Source organism: Loxodonta africana, chromosome 22 (assembly GCF_030014295.1).
Source record: "Loxodonta africana isolate mLoxAfr1 chromosome 22, mLoxAfr1.hap2, whole genome shotgun sequence".
In the NCBI taxonomy this organism is placed as follows: domain Eukaryota; kingdom Metazoa; phylum Chordata; class Mammalia; order Proboscidea; family Elephantidae; genus Loxodonta; species Loxodonta africana.
In genome coordinates, this window is record NC_087363.1 from 26,044,032 (window position 1) to 26,059,396 (window position 15,365).

The following is a 15,365-nucleotide window of genomic DNA, read 5'->3' on the forward strand; positions in this document are numbered from 1 at the left end:
TTCAGTGTCTTGTGTCTGCCGTAGTCAGGGTCCCCGTCTCCAGTTTCTCCACGATGGCCTGGGGGAGCCGGTTCCTCCTCCCAGGCAGCAGGAACTGTTTGCCTGAGACAGTAGGTTCATCCAGTCAAACAACTACTCAATTCAGACTCCTCGTCTGACTGACGGGATTTTTTTCCCCTGCTAAATTTACTTGCATTTTTGACTGAATTGGCCATTCAACAGAGGTTGTGTCCACATGCCCCTACCCCGCCTTATGCCAAAAGATGAACAGGCTCATAGCTAGACACGCACACATACCCAGGAGCACCCAGGTATGTGCACACGTGCTTACTCACCCCCGTGCCCACGGTGACGTGTTTAAGCCCACACAGCCGCACATGTATGTTCCTGTCCTCATGCCCGCGGTGACACACACGGGCACGCACGGATCACACATACATGTTCCCATCCTCATGCTCATGGTGACACATATGAGGATACACAGATCAACATGCTGACATGATCACACATGTGTTTGTGTTCCTATTCTCTGGCCCATGGTGACACAAGTGTGTTCACGAGGACTTTGCACAACTCCATGCTTGTATGTGTGTTCACACCCTTATGCTCATGGTGACACACGGGTTGCACACAGCCACACGATCACATTCACATTCACCCCTCTTGCCACAGTGACAGTGTCTATGCATTCCCAACCCTGTCCTAGTGAAGCCTTGGGGAAACAGAGGCCTGGGGAGGAAAGAGCATGGCTTAGGGTCCAGAGCCAGGCAAAGCCTCACCCAACAGTGTAGCTGCAGCCCCTCTCCTCTGAGGCCACGCCACAGCACAACTTTCTTCCTCTGTCCTCAGCCTGATTGGGTGGGGACTCTGGTCATCTCGGGCCGCTGCTAAACCCCTGCAAGCTTCAATAACAGCTCCCAGACCCTGATCCTAAAAGGGGACTCTTTTTTTTTCTTCCAAGGACAATAAATATTTGCTCTTTGGGAAACTGCTGGTGGGAGAGTACAGGGTTTGGCCAGTGGTGGGAAACGTCCAGGGCAGTTCAGGGAGGCCGCGGGCTGTGCTGGGGGAGGAGTGGGCCACTGTCCGGAAGCTGGACCAGCAGGCAGAGCTGGGGAGCTGGAGCTCACGGCTGTCCTTCACCCTTCTCTCTGACCCCAGCTCCAGACCTTTATTTCTCAGTTCCCTTGGCCAGCATGTTGGCGCCCCTTCCTCCCATCCCAGATCCCTCTACCCTAAACCTCACCCGTTGTAGAGTGTTCCTTTGGCTTCTGTTCACCCTTGTAAGCCCCCACCCTTTCTCAGGCACTCAGCATGGACAACCCCAATTTGTAGTCTGACTCTTGGGCGTAAATAAGGGGTTCAGCATCCTGGACATGTTCCCTCCAGATCAGCCCTTGAGAGCAGACCATGCCTCTCAACTGGGCCCCGAAGTCAGGGCAGTGTCCTCCATCAACAAAGGACCAAGCCTGGCCCACAGTGGTCCTCATTCTGTTCCTCCTGAGGCCATGGTCCCTGGAGGATCCTGCCTGCCCACCCCTCCCTCCTGCTGAATCGGGCTCCCAAATATAGCGGCTGTGGCCACAGCCGGCCAGAACACCACAGCCCCAAGCGTCAGTCCTGGGCCGGGATCAGAGGGGCAGGAGCTGATTATAGGCCCCTGGGCCAAACCCAGGGCTTGCCTGCCAGCCCGCTGGGCCCTGCCCCCCCACCCCAGAACCACAAGGTTGGAGCATCTGGTCCCCGTCAGCACAGTGGGCAGAGGGAGGGGCCTGAGGGTTGTGTTTGGCCTGCCCGAGGACAGAGTTGTCTGTGTGTGGTGTGGGGGTGGCGAGGATGGGCTGGGGCTCAGGGACAGCTGCTCTCCTTTGAACCCAGGATCATGCACCCCACCCGTGGCCATTGTACAAATGAGGAAACTGAGGCCGAGAGGAGCATGGGTCGCACAGGTGTAGGGAGTCCCCTGACTCCCCCGTGGGCACTCCTTCCCACCTTTCAAGGCCTGGGGCTGGGCCTCCGGGAAGTGGGCCACATCCTGTTGGTGGCAGAGCAGCCCTGCTGGGAAGTCCTCCTTGGAGTCTGACTTTCACCCAAGGTTCCAGGGGTGTGGTATGGTGCAGCAGTTCACCTCTTCCTGGCCCTTGTTTCTGCCTTGTGCAGGCAGAGCTGCTGGGAAGTCCTTGCCTCTCTTGGGGCCTTAGTCTCCCCATCTGTGCATTTGGGCAGGGACCAGTGTGGGGTCCGTGGTCGTGGGTGCCCAGCGTGCAGTGACTTCACGTCCATGTGGGCACACACGTGCGCCCTGGTGTGTGAGCTGCAGCCATGGGCCTACTCACGCCCAGACAGGGTCCCCAGGACCTGCTGTGCGGCAGCATCTGACCTACTTCTGAGGCTCTGGGTCTGGCCCAGGCCGCGTTCTCGACTCCTCCGGGAAGTGTGGGCCTGCATCCCAGCCCAGGCGCTCTGGGCCAGGAGGGGCGGGCCAGGGTGGGCCAGGGCGGCCTGCGGAGCCAGTGGCCAGGGGGATGAAGGCACGTGGGGTGTCATCCCTCCACATGCCTCTGGCTCCTGGGCCCAAGGGGCAGCTAGGCTTCACCCCTGACCCTGCCAATCTTCCACGTGTCTGCCACAGTCTGAGTTCCCATAGAATGAGGGATATTCCCTATGCCCCTCTGAACATTACCGGGAAAGTCAGCCAAGCACCCACCCCTGCTGCTTGCCAGGAGTTTACCGCTCCCCCATGCCATGTCCATACAGGGCAGCAGATGGTACTAATCTGGAAGACCATCAGGCCCTATCCTGGGTTTGGGTCTGGAGTCAGAGGGTGGGTCCTGTATTCTGGGCCTGGGTTCAGGGTTTGGGTGCTGGGACTTGTGTCTGGATCCTTACTCTGGGTCCTGGGTTCTGAGTTTCAGGTTCTGGGGTCCAGCTTTCAGGTTTAAGGTTCAGATCCTGAGACCTGAGTCTGGGGTCTGGGTTTGAGGTCCTGGGTTCTGGAACCTGGCTTTGGTGTTTGAGTGCTGGGACCTGGGTCTGGGATCTGGGTTTGGGGTTTCAGGTTCTGGGTCTGGAGTCTGGATTGGAGGTCTGGTTCTGGGACCTGGTTTCAGGGGCCAAATGCCCTGATCACATCTCTTCTACGCCCCCTGCTGGCTGGTCATCGTGGCCAAGCCACTGCCTGTACCTTGGGGTCACCCCTACCTCTTCAGGCTACAGTCTCAGCCCTAGAGCGGGGAGAGTGGCATGAGAAGCAGACCTGAGTTCAGGTGGGCCCAGGAGGGACAACAAGTGGGCTCAGGGGAAGTTGCTGGCTGTATCGCCCTCTCGGGGTGCTCCTGCGGCCACGAGAGCTCCTGAGAGTCAGTTGGTAAGTCCCTCCTCTCAGCTTCTTCTCCAGGGATTGGGCTTGGCAAGGCGTTCCAGCCCCCCCTGTGAGAGGTGAATAAATTGAGATGTCTGGCACTTTTGCTTATCCAATATGTATTGAGTACCTACTGTATACCAGGCTCTGTTCTAGGCCCTGGGAGAACAGGATTTCCTCCCCTGGTCAGCTGACACTCATGGGTGGGTGGGGTGGGGAGAGGGAGGAGGGACACAAAGAGACAAGATAACAAAGAAACAAGGCCATTTTAGGGTCTGCAAGGATGGGGGTCAGGGTGGGAGACAGGGCAGAGGAAGCAGATCCAAGGTAGTCTGAGGAGCCTTCTTGGAGGAGGTGATATGTCACTGAACTGTCAGGGTCCCAGATGAGGGTGCTAGGGAAGGAAACAGCCAGTGCAAAGGCGTGGGGAGTGGGGAGGACTTGGCATGCCTGAGGACCTGGATGGAGGCCAGTGTGGCAAGGGGCCTCCTGCCTATATCCACAGGGCCCCTCAGAAGTTGGGGCCCACATCTTCCCCAGTTGCCCCCCGGAGAAGGTTCTGGAACATGGCATGTGTAAGTCTGCATCAGAGAGGGTCATAACTCAGACATCAAGGCTGGAGGACCTGAAGAGGGTAGGACTCAGACCCTCTAAACCCCCCAGACCTTTCAGGTCCCCTAGGTGCCACCAACTTCTTGGCTGCTGGGCCATCGTTCTTGAAGGAATGGGGAGAGAGAGGTGAGCACCAGTCCTTGGAGTGGCCTGTCCTTGCTGCCAGTTGTCTGCTCTCCCTGCTCCCCCAGTCCCACTCCTGACCTCAGACTGCCAATTGTGACAGTCAAGGGGGCTGGCCCTTGGAGGACAGGGTGCTTGGCTGATTCCTGCAGAGTGCCTGCTGGGGGCAGGGCATTAGTTGTAGGTTTGAGGGTGGTCCTGTAGGGTGATCCCCGGGGAACCGTTGCTCTGGGAGCCAACAGGGGCGGGGCCACAGTCAGAGCTCCGACAGTCAGCCCCAGCCCCAATCTGAGCCCTGGCGAGGAGAGGAGGGAGAATGGCTCTGTGCACCCTGTCACACTACAGGACCACACCTGGCCTGTGCACAAGGGAAGGCGACTGAGACCCCTTCCCACCCAACAGGCAGTGGAAGGTGGTACAAGGTGGGTATCACAGACACGGAAACCGAGGCCCAGGAGGCCCACGCCACTCACTCACCTGTGTTCTAGCTGGTGTTGGATGGTTTCCAAGGGACGCAGTTGTGTGTGGACAAAAGAAATGGCATAGGGGGTCTGGGTGACCCTGGGTATATCCTCTGCCCTGGACCTCAGTTTCCCTGACAACGAATGAAGGAGGTTTGGGTAGTGTCTTGGCTGTGCCTGTGGGTGGTTGGGGCTGCATGAGACGTACACAGACAGGTGTTCTGAGGATCAGCAGGCCTGGGCGATGGGGCAATGCAGAGGCCTCTCTCTGTGTGTCCCCCTCAGGCTGTTTCCTCCTTCTGCGGCGTTTCTAGCTAGTCTCTGCGGACCTCTCCCCCTCTTTCTTTCTCAATTCTGTTGCCAAACATCTGGAAGAAAAGTGAAAAACTTGCACCCTCCCCCAGCTCCGGATGTTGTCAGATTTCCAGATGTGGGTGCTCTGTCCTCCAGATGAAGGGAAGAATGGCCCATGTTTCAGCTTGTGGGGTGGGGGCGTCTGGGTCCCATCCGTGCACTGCTATTCCCTCACAGTGAGGCTGAGTGACAGGATGAGAGGGACATGGGTGGGGGGCCCCAGCAGAGCCCCCAGTGAACCCTCCCCTCAGGCCAGGCTGCAGCCCCTCTCCACACCCGGGAACTCCCCCAGCACCGAAGGCCTCTGATGTTTCTATCAAAGGCTCCAGGCGCTTAAAAATAACCAGGAACACCTCCTTCCTAGCCCCAGGCACAGACCCCCAGGCAGGGAACTGAACTCAATGTGTTTGCAAGATGTCCCGCTCTCTAAGCCTGGGAGGACCTCACGCCACCTTGGCGTTCCCGCTTCCCCCATCTTCCCAAAGGGTGGCCCGGCCAGGCTGCACTCTGTCACTACTGTCTGCTGAGGGCTGGATGCCAAGGGGCGGGACCAGGGACAGGGTGCTAGGGGTAAGCATACTGGGCTGAACACCAGGGGGCAAACCCTGCTCAGCTCCCTGGGATTCCTCAGAGATGGGTCCCTGGTCATAGGGTCAGCAGAGGCAGACATAGGGCAGTGGGCACAGAATCAGGGAGAGCTTCCTGGAAGTGGGAGCAGTGGGGCTGAGCTGAGGCAGAGGGTACAGTGTGTATGAAGCTCTGGTGGGGAGCCAGGCCCCCGGGGGTGTAGGGAAAGGTGGGTCACTGGGGCTGTGGAGGAGGGGCAGTAGGGCGGGCAGGGCGGAAGAAGTAGCCTCAGGGCTAGGTGGGCTCTGATGAGGGAGGCTGTTTGGCTGGTAGGAGGGACTGGGGTGACTGCCCTGGGGAGGGCGCCATCTGCTCTACTGACAGACACTCACAGAGACACATAGCAACGCCTAGACGCAAACACACAGAGGCAACACCCATAGACACACACAGACAGGTCCCACACACATGTTGACCCCAGATACAGACACAGACACAACAGAAACACTCAGACCATTCCCCACATAGCTGCACAAACAGCAATTCAGACAGACTCCCTACAAGACTCCCAGACAGACAACATGTAGATCCACACAGACCCCTGAACATAGACCTCCAGACACCCCAGACAGGATCCCATGCACAGAAAACCCCCCAGACACAGAAAACATGCACACAAAGATACACACACACAGGCACACAGACTCACATGCACATAAAAAGACCCACACACAGACACACACACAGAGCTATAGGGCACAGACCCACGCAGAGCCCCTACATGGACCCGCAGACAGACACACAGGAACTTCATGCACAGATGGGACATTTAACTGGAGAGGTTCCCTTAGGTTATCCCAGTCCTTCTGTCCCCAACACAACCCCAGCACACACTAGGCCCAGTCCTCAATTTATTGACTGCCGAGAGACAGCAGGGCCTGAGTGTGTATGCCTCTGTGTGTGTGTGTGTGTGTGTGTGTGTGTGTGTGTGTGCGCGTGTGCGCACGCATGTGTGTGTTGAGCCCTGGCCTCTGTCCTCGCCTCTCCCTCCCTCCCCCAAACAGGTGATTTGGAGGAATGGAGAGCCCTCCCCTCTCCCCCACTCATGCCTGAGCCTGAACAATGCCCTCCCCAGGCCCCAAAATAGCCCCTGAGCCTAGCCGATGTCCTTTTATGGCCTTGTCCCTATTGTGCACTGCGGGGGTGGGGCTGGGGTCATGGGATGACCGGGCAGGATAAAGGCCTGGTTGCGGAGGCTCACCTACCCTCATCTCTGTACCTGCTCCCCAGGACCCTCTCTGTGCTGGTAACCTCCATGGCCCCCAAAAAGCCAGAGCCCAAGAAGGACGAGGCCAAGGCAGCCTCCAAGGCGGCTCCAGCTCCAGCTCCAGCTCCAGCTCCAGCGCCCCCGCCTGAGCCTGAGCGCCCCAAGGAGGTGGAGTTTGATGCCTCCAAGATTAAGGTGGGTGTGAGAGCTGGGTTGTGGCAGGAAGGGTGAGTGAACCCCAGAGTGGACATACCTAGCAGTAGGTCAGGCTCCAGAAAGTAAGCACTGAGCTGAAGCTGGACGCTTCTGTGCAGAGGACAAGCCCTGGTGCTCACACCTCAGGAGGGCTGCAACTGGAGGGATGGTGGTCAGGTATCTGGCAGGACTCCCCACGGTGTTCCTAGAGCCCAGTGCACTATAAGGGGGAGTTTGGGCTAGGGTTTGAAAGGAGTGTCTTTCGGGGGGGTTCTGAAAACTGACCTTCCCTTGCCCTTCTCCCTGAACCTCTCACATCCTGGGGCGTCCTGGAGCCACCAGTCCCTCCCTTCCACCTCTATAGCCAGGCAGAGATCCTCCCTGTTTGGCTGAGGTGTCCCAAGTCCATGCAAGTCCCCCAGGGTGGGTGGTATGGGGAGTAAGGGGACATACCCCGCCAAGGTCACTGAGCCTCAGAGCTGGCAGAACCCTCCTGGACTTCAGCTTTCAGTGGGAATATTGAGGCACGGGCCGGTAAGGACTTACAGAAGGTCACCCAGGGAACTGGTTTTAGAGCTGTGATTAGTGGCCCCTGGAGCCCGTCCCCGTCTGGGAAGTCTTTCCCAGAGTCTAAACTTGGAAGACAAGCCATGACTTCCACCTGTGGCATCTGCATAGTGGCACGCACCCTGCGTCCTGCCTACTCCTCTTCTTGGCTGCCCACTGGCCACTGCTGCCCTGGCTTCCCCTGAGGGGCCCTGTGGTACTTCCTCCACCCTTGCCCACCCAGAAAGACCTGCACCCCATCTGCACAGACCCTGTCCTGCTCACAAGCCTTTGTTGAAGGCACCTATCCATGTCCCTTGAGACATGAGTTCGAATTGCAACTCTGCTCCTTCTTAGTTGCTGAGCCCCTTTGCTGCTTTGAGTTTCCTCAGCTGTGAAATGGGATGATAAGCCCCCCCTCTCAGGGCTGCTAGAAACCATTCATAGAAGGTGCTCCCAGGAGTCAGCTCCCTGTACCCCCACAGCTGCCAGGCCCAGGCTGGCATCCTGTCTGCAGGCCCCTGGTGAGGGTCCCACCGCAGCAGGGGGCCATGGTGGAGTCGCCCAGTCTCACCCAGTCTGAGGTTGACAAAGAGTCCCCTCTGGGAGGCAGGATGGTGAGACTCCTCCTGTGTCCCCCACCCTGCACAGGGGCTGGCAGGTGAAGGGGCAAGGAGGCCTTGCCAGGAAGTGAGGGAACCTAAGCTAAGGAGGCTTCCTGGTAGAGAGAACTCTCAGGGACCAGGAATGACAAATTGTCCTCCTCAATACTGGGTTGAGCCAGAGATCCAGGAGGGACAACCCTGTAGGGTGGCAGGAACAAGGCGCCCCCCTCACTGGTGTGGAGGTTGGTAGGGCTCCGAGAGAACAGTGGTGGCAGTAGCTCCAGTCATGCCCCCTCCCCCAGGCCCTTTCCCTCGCATGAACTTGACCTTGGGGCGAATGACTGCGGTGATAAAAATAGACCTGGTATCTGGTGAGGAGGGGGCACTTAGTCCCAGGAGGCCTCTTGGCCCGGGGGTGGACCCGATGTGGCCTCAGCAAGCATTCATCAGCACTGCCCTAGCCCCGCCCCAGGAACTGGGTGGTGGGATGGTGAGACTTAGGCACAGGCACACACATGTACATACAACACACACACACACACACAAACGGGTGCCTGATGGGCACACTTGCAGATGTGCTGCCATGCTGACAGAGCCTTCTGGCCTGCACCCTTATCCCTGATCTTCCTGCTACCCTCAAGACCTCTGTCTCATGTGATGTTGAGGCCTGGTGGTGGTGGGAAGACTGCCTGGGTCAGGTCTTGTGGCTTCAGGCACCTCTTTCCGGAAACAGGGGCCTCAGGTAATGCTTGCCTTGGGATGGGGACTTGGGACTCCAGGCCTCCCTCTTCACTGCCACCCCAGCACTCAGCTGTACATGTGGCCCACCAGGTATCAGGGCCTGGGCACACTCAGACCCAATGCCATAAATCATGTCAGAGGGTAGGGGAAGGCAAGGAGACAGGAAGGGGTCAGTGAGGACAGCAGTGGGCTCTGGGGGGTAGAGGCTGGGACACTAGAATGGGGACAGGCTTGGGCAGTCGAGGGGCTAGGGCCTGGGCTGGCCATGGAGTAACCAGGAGGAGGCCAGGCTCTACCCTTTGAGTCAAGCACTCACAGTCTTTGGGGTCTCCTTTCAGATCGAGTTCACACCAGAGCAGATTGAAGGTGAGCACAGGCCCTGAGCCCAGGGGTGCAGCGGGTGGGTCAGGGGTCCTCAGTCTGAGGTCCTGCTGGTAGTCTGGGTGAGTGGGGCTGGGCTCTGGGATTGTCCCCAGCTCATTGTCCTCTCCTGGCAGAGTTCAAGGAAGCGTTCCAGCTGTATGATCGCACACCCAAGTGTGAGATGAAGATCACATACGGGCAGTGTGGGGATGTCCTGCGGGCGCTGGGCCAGAACCCCACGCAGGCTGAGGTGCTCCGTGTCCTGGGGAAACCAAAGCAGGACGGTGGGTACACCCTGCCTGAGATCCCCTGATTAGTACAGTTCCAAGGGAGACTGCCACCTGTGGAGAACATGAATGTCTCTGCTGTGTCCTTCCCAACAACCTCCCGTTGCTGGAGGAGGACACAGAGGGCTGGCTCAGAGCAACGGCTCTATAAACAATGCTTTTCTGGGTAGACTGTAAAGAGCCTTGGGATTGTGCAGTGCTTTGTAAATGGCAAACTGTGTGAGGTGCCATAGCTTCTCATTATGAAGCATGGGCGTAGGGCATGCCTGTCCCATCTCTCAAGGCCTGGGACTCAGGACCCTCTCCCTGCAGAACTAAACTCCAAGATGATGGACTTCAACACGTTCCTGCCCATGCTGCAGCACATTTCCAAGAACAAGGACACGGCCACTTACGAGGACTTCGTGGAGGGGCTGCGGGTCTTTGATAAGGAGGGCAACGGCACTGTCATGGGTGCCGAGCTCCGTCATGTGCTGGCCACGCTGGGTGAGGGCAGCTTCCCCACCCCCACCCGCACTCCTGCTTCCGGAGGGCAGCTGGGATCCTGGGAGAAACCACTCTGTCACCCGCCAGGCTGGGGCTTCAGCTGTGAAATGGAGAGAGTGACAGTTTCGGTCATTTAGGCAGGGAAGAAAGAAAGCACATTGGTGCAGCTCACAGAACAGAAGGGGGATGAGAACAGCTCTGGGGCCAGGGCGGGCAGGGAGGTGGGGCATCCAGAGGAGCCACTCAGCCCCAGGGTTAGATTCCAGGGCACGGAGTCTAACTGGCCAGGTGGGTTGCACACCTGCCTCTTGAGGGGGCGGGCAGAGCATCCTGACCTCACTGTGGCCCTGTGCACCTCCCACCCCTGACATCATCATCAGGTGCCTGGCCCATGACACACCCTCCTCAAAATGACTTTTCCTACAGCAAGCACTTATTGAACGTCTACTGTGTGTGCAGCCCTGTGTTGGCTTTGGGGATTGTGTGCGTGCGTGTGTGTGTGTGTGTGAACAACAGTTGGCATTCCAGTGGAGGGGACAGGACAGCACACAAAGCAGAGGCACCAAAGCGCCTGACTCGTTTGGGAAGTAGGGGGAGGCGCCTCTGGTTCTAGCGATAACCACTCCCCAAAGTCCCCAGCTCCACCCCCTGAGGCCTTCCTCTGGCCTCAAAGGGCTGCCTCCTTCCCCCCCAGACTGTCTCAGGGAGGCGGGAACCCCGCCAGCTTGGTAGGGACAGAGGACAATATGCGTTGGTGTCTTGGACACCAAGATGACGCTGTTGCAGACAGAGCCCAGGCTAGGAGGCACCAGGCATACGCCAGGCCAGCCCCTTTTGACTTGTCACCAATTCTCCTTGCCTTGGACATGGGGGCGATGGCCAAGCCTTGTGAGCAAAAAGGTGGGAATACTGGGGAGGCATGAAGGCTTCCATCGCCACCCAGAGGGTCTCAGTGGGTCCCCCACCTCATCACATCCCCGGACTGGCTGACTCAGTCTCCCATCCCTGCTAGGTGAGAGGCTGAGTGAAGATGAGGTGGAGAAGTTGATGGCCGGGCAAGAGGACTCCAATGGCTGCATCAACTACGAAGGTGGCTCCACGGGGCAGCGGCTTCTGGGGAGGGAGAGCATCAGAACCCCAAGCCCCCACCCTGGGCTACCCCAGCGTGGAGCCTCTGTCACTCACTCTCTCCTTCTTTCCAGCCTTCGTGAAGCACATCCTGACCAGCTGAACATCTCACCCAGGTAAGACCCCTCCCTTCCAAACCCTCCTCAGATCCCAGCCCTGCTGACCGTTCTGTTCTTCAAATCCCCCATCTCTATCAATTCCGGCTCTCAGTTGACATCCAGCTGTCTTGGTCTACCTCTGTTACCTGTGGCTGCCTTTGTTCTCAGGGAGCCCAGGGAAGACCATACTGGGACATTCATCTCCCATTCATGGTGCTGAGCCAGAGGCCTGAAGTTGTGGGAAGGAGGGGAGCACCTGGAGACTCCTGCACAAGCCTCAGACCTTTCTGCATGGCCATCATCTCCCTGCAACCGGCTGTGGCTATGTGACTGCGTCTCTGTCCCCATGCCTTGGGCCTCATGAATAAATGGTTTCCTCCCTTCTTTCCTTTCTTCCTTTCTTCCTCTCTTCTTCTTCTCTCCCTCCCTTCTTCACTCTTGCTCAACACTCTTACCTCCTGAAGACTTGGCTACCTAACCCAGGGGTTGCCACAGTGGCCGAGAGCACTGCCTGAGCTCTGATTCCACGTCCAGCGATGAGGGAACCATGGGGCATTGGCCAAGAGCCACCTGGGTCATGGCTGGGGAAACTGAGGCCCAGGGCCAGGAATGGCCTTGCTTGAACAACACTGGGAGTGGATGCTGGGGCAGGTGCTAATGCTGTCCCCAGGCTAAAAGAACTGAAGGAGCCCTAGACCGCTGCCCTGGGTCAGATGGGGAGACTGAGGCATGCCTGCCTTCAGTGTGGCTCTCGGTCAGAGGCTGAGGCCTTGCTGGGGCCATATCCAGGGTCTGGCAGTGGGTTTCTCAGCTGGGGCTTCTCAGCAGAAGACTAGTGTGCAGAGTGAGGTGGTACATACACCCTGCACCATTCCCCGCACGATGCCATGGACTAGGGCCTTGGATTCATTGAGGAGAGTGAAGGGAGTCTTCACACAGGTTGGATGGGAGGAAGTGCAGAGGGCGTGGGAGGTGGATCCAGGTCTCAGAGTGGGAAGCGGGCTGCACAGGTCAGGAGGCCCCTGGAGGTCAGGACGGCCCCATCAGGGTGCATTTCCGCCACCTCATGAGGATGCATGTGTGTCTGCTCGTGAGGTGGGTATGTCGGTGTGTGAGAGCCGGTTTGAAGGCGTATACATCTATTCCTGCCTAAGGGCACTGATGTATGTGTGCAGTCTATGAGCATGTGTGTGTCAGGTGTGTGTGTGATAGCACATATGTAAGCGTGTGTGCAAGGGTCTGTTGCATCTTTCTTTCATGCCCTCAGCATTTATTGAGCACCTACTGTGTGCTAGGCTCTGTTATAGGCGCTGGGGACACTGCAGTGGAGAGAGCAGTAACAATCTCTGCTCTCACGGAGTTTACACAGACATCAGGCCTGACAAATTCCCCAACTATTGTTGCAGGGCCGTTGAGTCAGCCCCCAACTCGTGACGAGCCCGGGCACAACGGATTGGACTGCTGTGATCCATAGGGTTTTTCACTGGCTGATTGTTGGAAGCAGAGCACCAGGCCCTTCTCCCTAGTCATCTTAGTCTGGAAGCTCCGCTGAAACCTGTTCATCATCAGAGCAACTTGCAAACCTCCACTGACAGATGGGTGGTGGCTGTACAGGAGGTGCATCGGCTGGAAACCAAACTCGGGTCTCCCTCGTGGAAAGTGTGTCAAATAGTGATAAAGGCTAAGGAGGGTCTAGAAACAGGAAAGGGGTTATAGAGTATATATGTGTGTGTGTGTGTGTGTGCATGTGAGTGTGCATGAGTTGAGAGGCAGTCGGCATGTTAAATAACAAGGGCAGTGATTATCCGATAAGGTAGCAGTTGAGCAAAGACTTGAAGGAGAGGTGAGGGGGTGTCTTAGGCTGAACTCCTCCAGAAGCCGACCTGAATGCAACGGTCTCCCTTGGAGGCGCTCCAAAGGAGCATAAAGAGAGGCAAGGGGAGTGGAGTCAGGGAAGGGAAAGACACCCTTATGGGGGGCACTAAGGAGCAGATACAATGGGGCTCGGTCCCGTGGAGACCTCCAGGAGATCGTAGAGTGGTCCATCGGAGGGATGGGGAAATTGGGGAATTTATCCACCAACTCTCTAGAACATTCCTGTAGGGCATGCAGTGTCTGCTCCAGGAAGCCATGTGGGCATTCAAGGGAAGATGTCCTATCAGAGGGATCAAAGGTCCTGAGATGGGAGCAGAGAGCATAATGGGGAGGTGACAGGAGGACATGAAGTCAGAGCAGTAATGGAGGGACCTGTGGGCCGTGGAAAGGGCCTTGGCTTGCACTCTGAGGGAGCTGCTCTATCGGCATCCCTGGCCGCCATGTGGAGAATAGACTGTGGGCAGCAAGCAGAAGCAAGGAGACCAGATAGGAGGCTTCTGTGAGAGTTCAGGACCTAGATGCCTGCCCTAGCTACTGGTAATGCAGCTGGTGACAAGTGGTAGAGTCCTGGGTCATTTTTGAAAACACCCTCAGCAACATCACCGGCAGCTCTTGAGGCTTTCTGGTTTCTTTCCTTGTTTAAGTTCAGTCTGTTCCAGCCCCAGATTTGGTTCAGGTGATGAGAGAGGTCATAGTCTACCCTTTTATGATCTCCCTCCAAAGCACCTCCTGTATGTAGCTTCTGGCTGGTTAGTGGGATAGGGAATAGAGGTGCCCGCAGACTTACCATGGTGGCCTTGGCCAATGGGGATGCTTCCATGTGCATGGCAGGTGTGACCTTGCTGGGCTCTGGCCAGCCTCCAGTTAGTGGGGCCCTCACTGAGGAGCAGCAGGTCCTCCCTTTAGCCCTGAATAGTCTTTACGTCCCAGAATCCTCCTGGGTGGGGAGCTGTCTGACATGGCCAACACCCTCCTAGGCAGCTCCCAGCTCCCACCTATTCTGTCCACCTTGCCCTTGGACACCAAGCCCTGGAGTTTGGTGGTGGTGGGGGCACATGCGATTGGATGGTCCCAGCATTTTCTTTTTGGGGACACTCACCCGAGGTTGGAGACCTGCATGCAGGAATTACACCTGCCTTCAGTCATCTCCAGGTGAGAAGTGACCCTGCCTCCAAGTTCACATGTGTCCTAGGTGCCAAGGGATGTGTGGTCTGCACCCCCAGGAATGCCTGCCCCCTCCTCTAGTTTCCAGGGTGCCCCTGCAGTGCCCCCAGGCCACTCTCAAGCATACCCCTGTCTTGAAGACTCCCCTGGTTCCCAGGGGCTACCACACCACTTGGCTTGGCTGTGGAAGGGACCATCCCACACATGCCCCCATGGCACTCTGCAGCCCCGACCCCACCAGTCTCCTTGTGTGGACTAAGAGGAGACAGGTTGGGGGTGGCTGGTAGGGGCAGGGCTGGGCTATTGAGTCCAGGTGAGCCCTGCTGGATGGTTTGGCCCTGTTCGATGAAGCTTAGCTCCACTTAGAATGTGACTCTGTCCCAGCCATGGCCATGCTGCCACTCTGGAGCTGCTTACCTGTTACAGGTGGCTGCACTGACCATGTGTGGCATGTCATTCCTGGGTTTGGGTCACTGGCTCTGGGTGCAGGTGTCAGAGTGGATGGCATGGAGGGCCCTGGGGGAGGAGTCTTCTCACTTGGTGTCCTCCCAACTGCCCTGGCTGGGGGCCGTGTGTGTGTGTGTGTGTGTGTACATGTGTGTGAAGTTCTCTCTCTGTGTGTGTGTATGTGTGTGTGAAGTTCTCTGTATGCCTGTGTGTCTATCTCTGTGAGCATGTGTGCCTGTACTTGTATGCGTGTTGTGTGTGTACTGTTTGTCCCTGGGTGTGTGTGTGTTGGTGTCTGTGAGTGTGTGGGTGACCCTGTGCAGGGCTATGTGTGTATACCTACGTATACATGTGCCTGTTTGTCTGTGCATCTGTACATGTATGTTTACCTGTGTATATCTATGTGTGAGCGGGTGAGTGTTTGCATGCATGCCTGAGTGTGTACGTGCTGGGGGGCTCTGCTGAGTCAGCGCTGGGACTGGGCAGGCGACACTGGCAGCCAGACTGTGGCCTCCCCACAGTTGCATAAACACTGGTCCCAACTCCCCACTCAAGCAGGGTCGTCCAGCCTGTGGCCCTGTGACCAGTGGAAAGGGATGGGAGGGGGTAAGGGGTTTGCCCTCTGGGCAGCACGATCCGCTCCAAGCCTCAAGTGCCAGGCCACGTGGCTCGTAAGATTGGGTCT

General features: G+C 57.5%; 1 protein-coding gene across 1 annotated transcript; it reads left to right on the forward strand.

Annotated features, from left to right (window-relative positions):
- Positions 1-6,737: 6,737 nt before the first annotated feature.
- Positions 6,738-11,578, forward strand: MYL3 (myosin light chain 3). The gene is made up of 7 exons (XM_064274662.1): positions 6,738-6,940; positions 9,171-9,198; positions 9,330-9,479; positions 9,795-9,968; positions 10,981-11,058; positions 11,171-11,212; positions 11,363-11,578. The coding sequence occupies exons 1-6, from the start codon at positions 6,794-6,796 to the stop codon at positions 11,197-11,199; spliced, it is 606 nt and encodes a 201-aa protein (XP_064130732.1). The 5' UTR covers positions 6,738-6,793; the 3' UTR covers positions 11,200-11,212; positions 11,363-11,578.
- Positions 11,579-15,365: the final 3,787 nt, after the last annotated feature.

Coding starts and splice junctions, on each gene's coding strand:
- MYL3 (XM_064274662.1), top strand. CDS start 6,794: ATGGCCCCCAAAAAGCCAGAGCCCAAGAAGGACGAGGCCAAGGCAGCC. Junction 9,480..9,794: donor GGGGAAACCAAAGCAGGACG/GTGGGTACACCC, acceptor CTCTCCCTGCAG/AACTAAACTCCAAGATGATG. Junction 9,969..10,980: donor TCATGTGCTGGCCACGCTGG/GTGAGGGCAGCT, acceptor CATCCCTGCTAG/GTGAGAGGCTGAGTGAAGAT.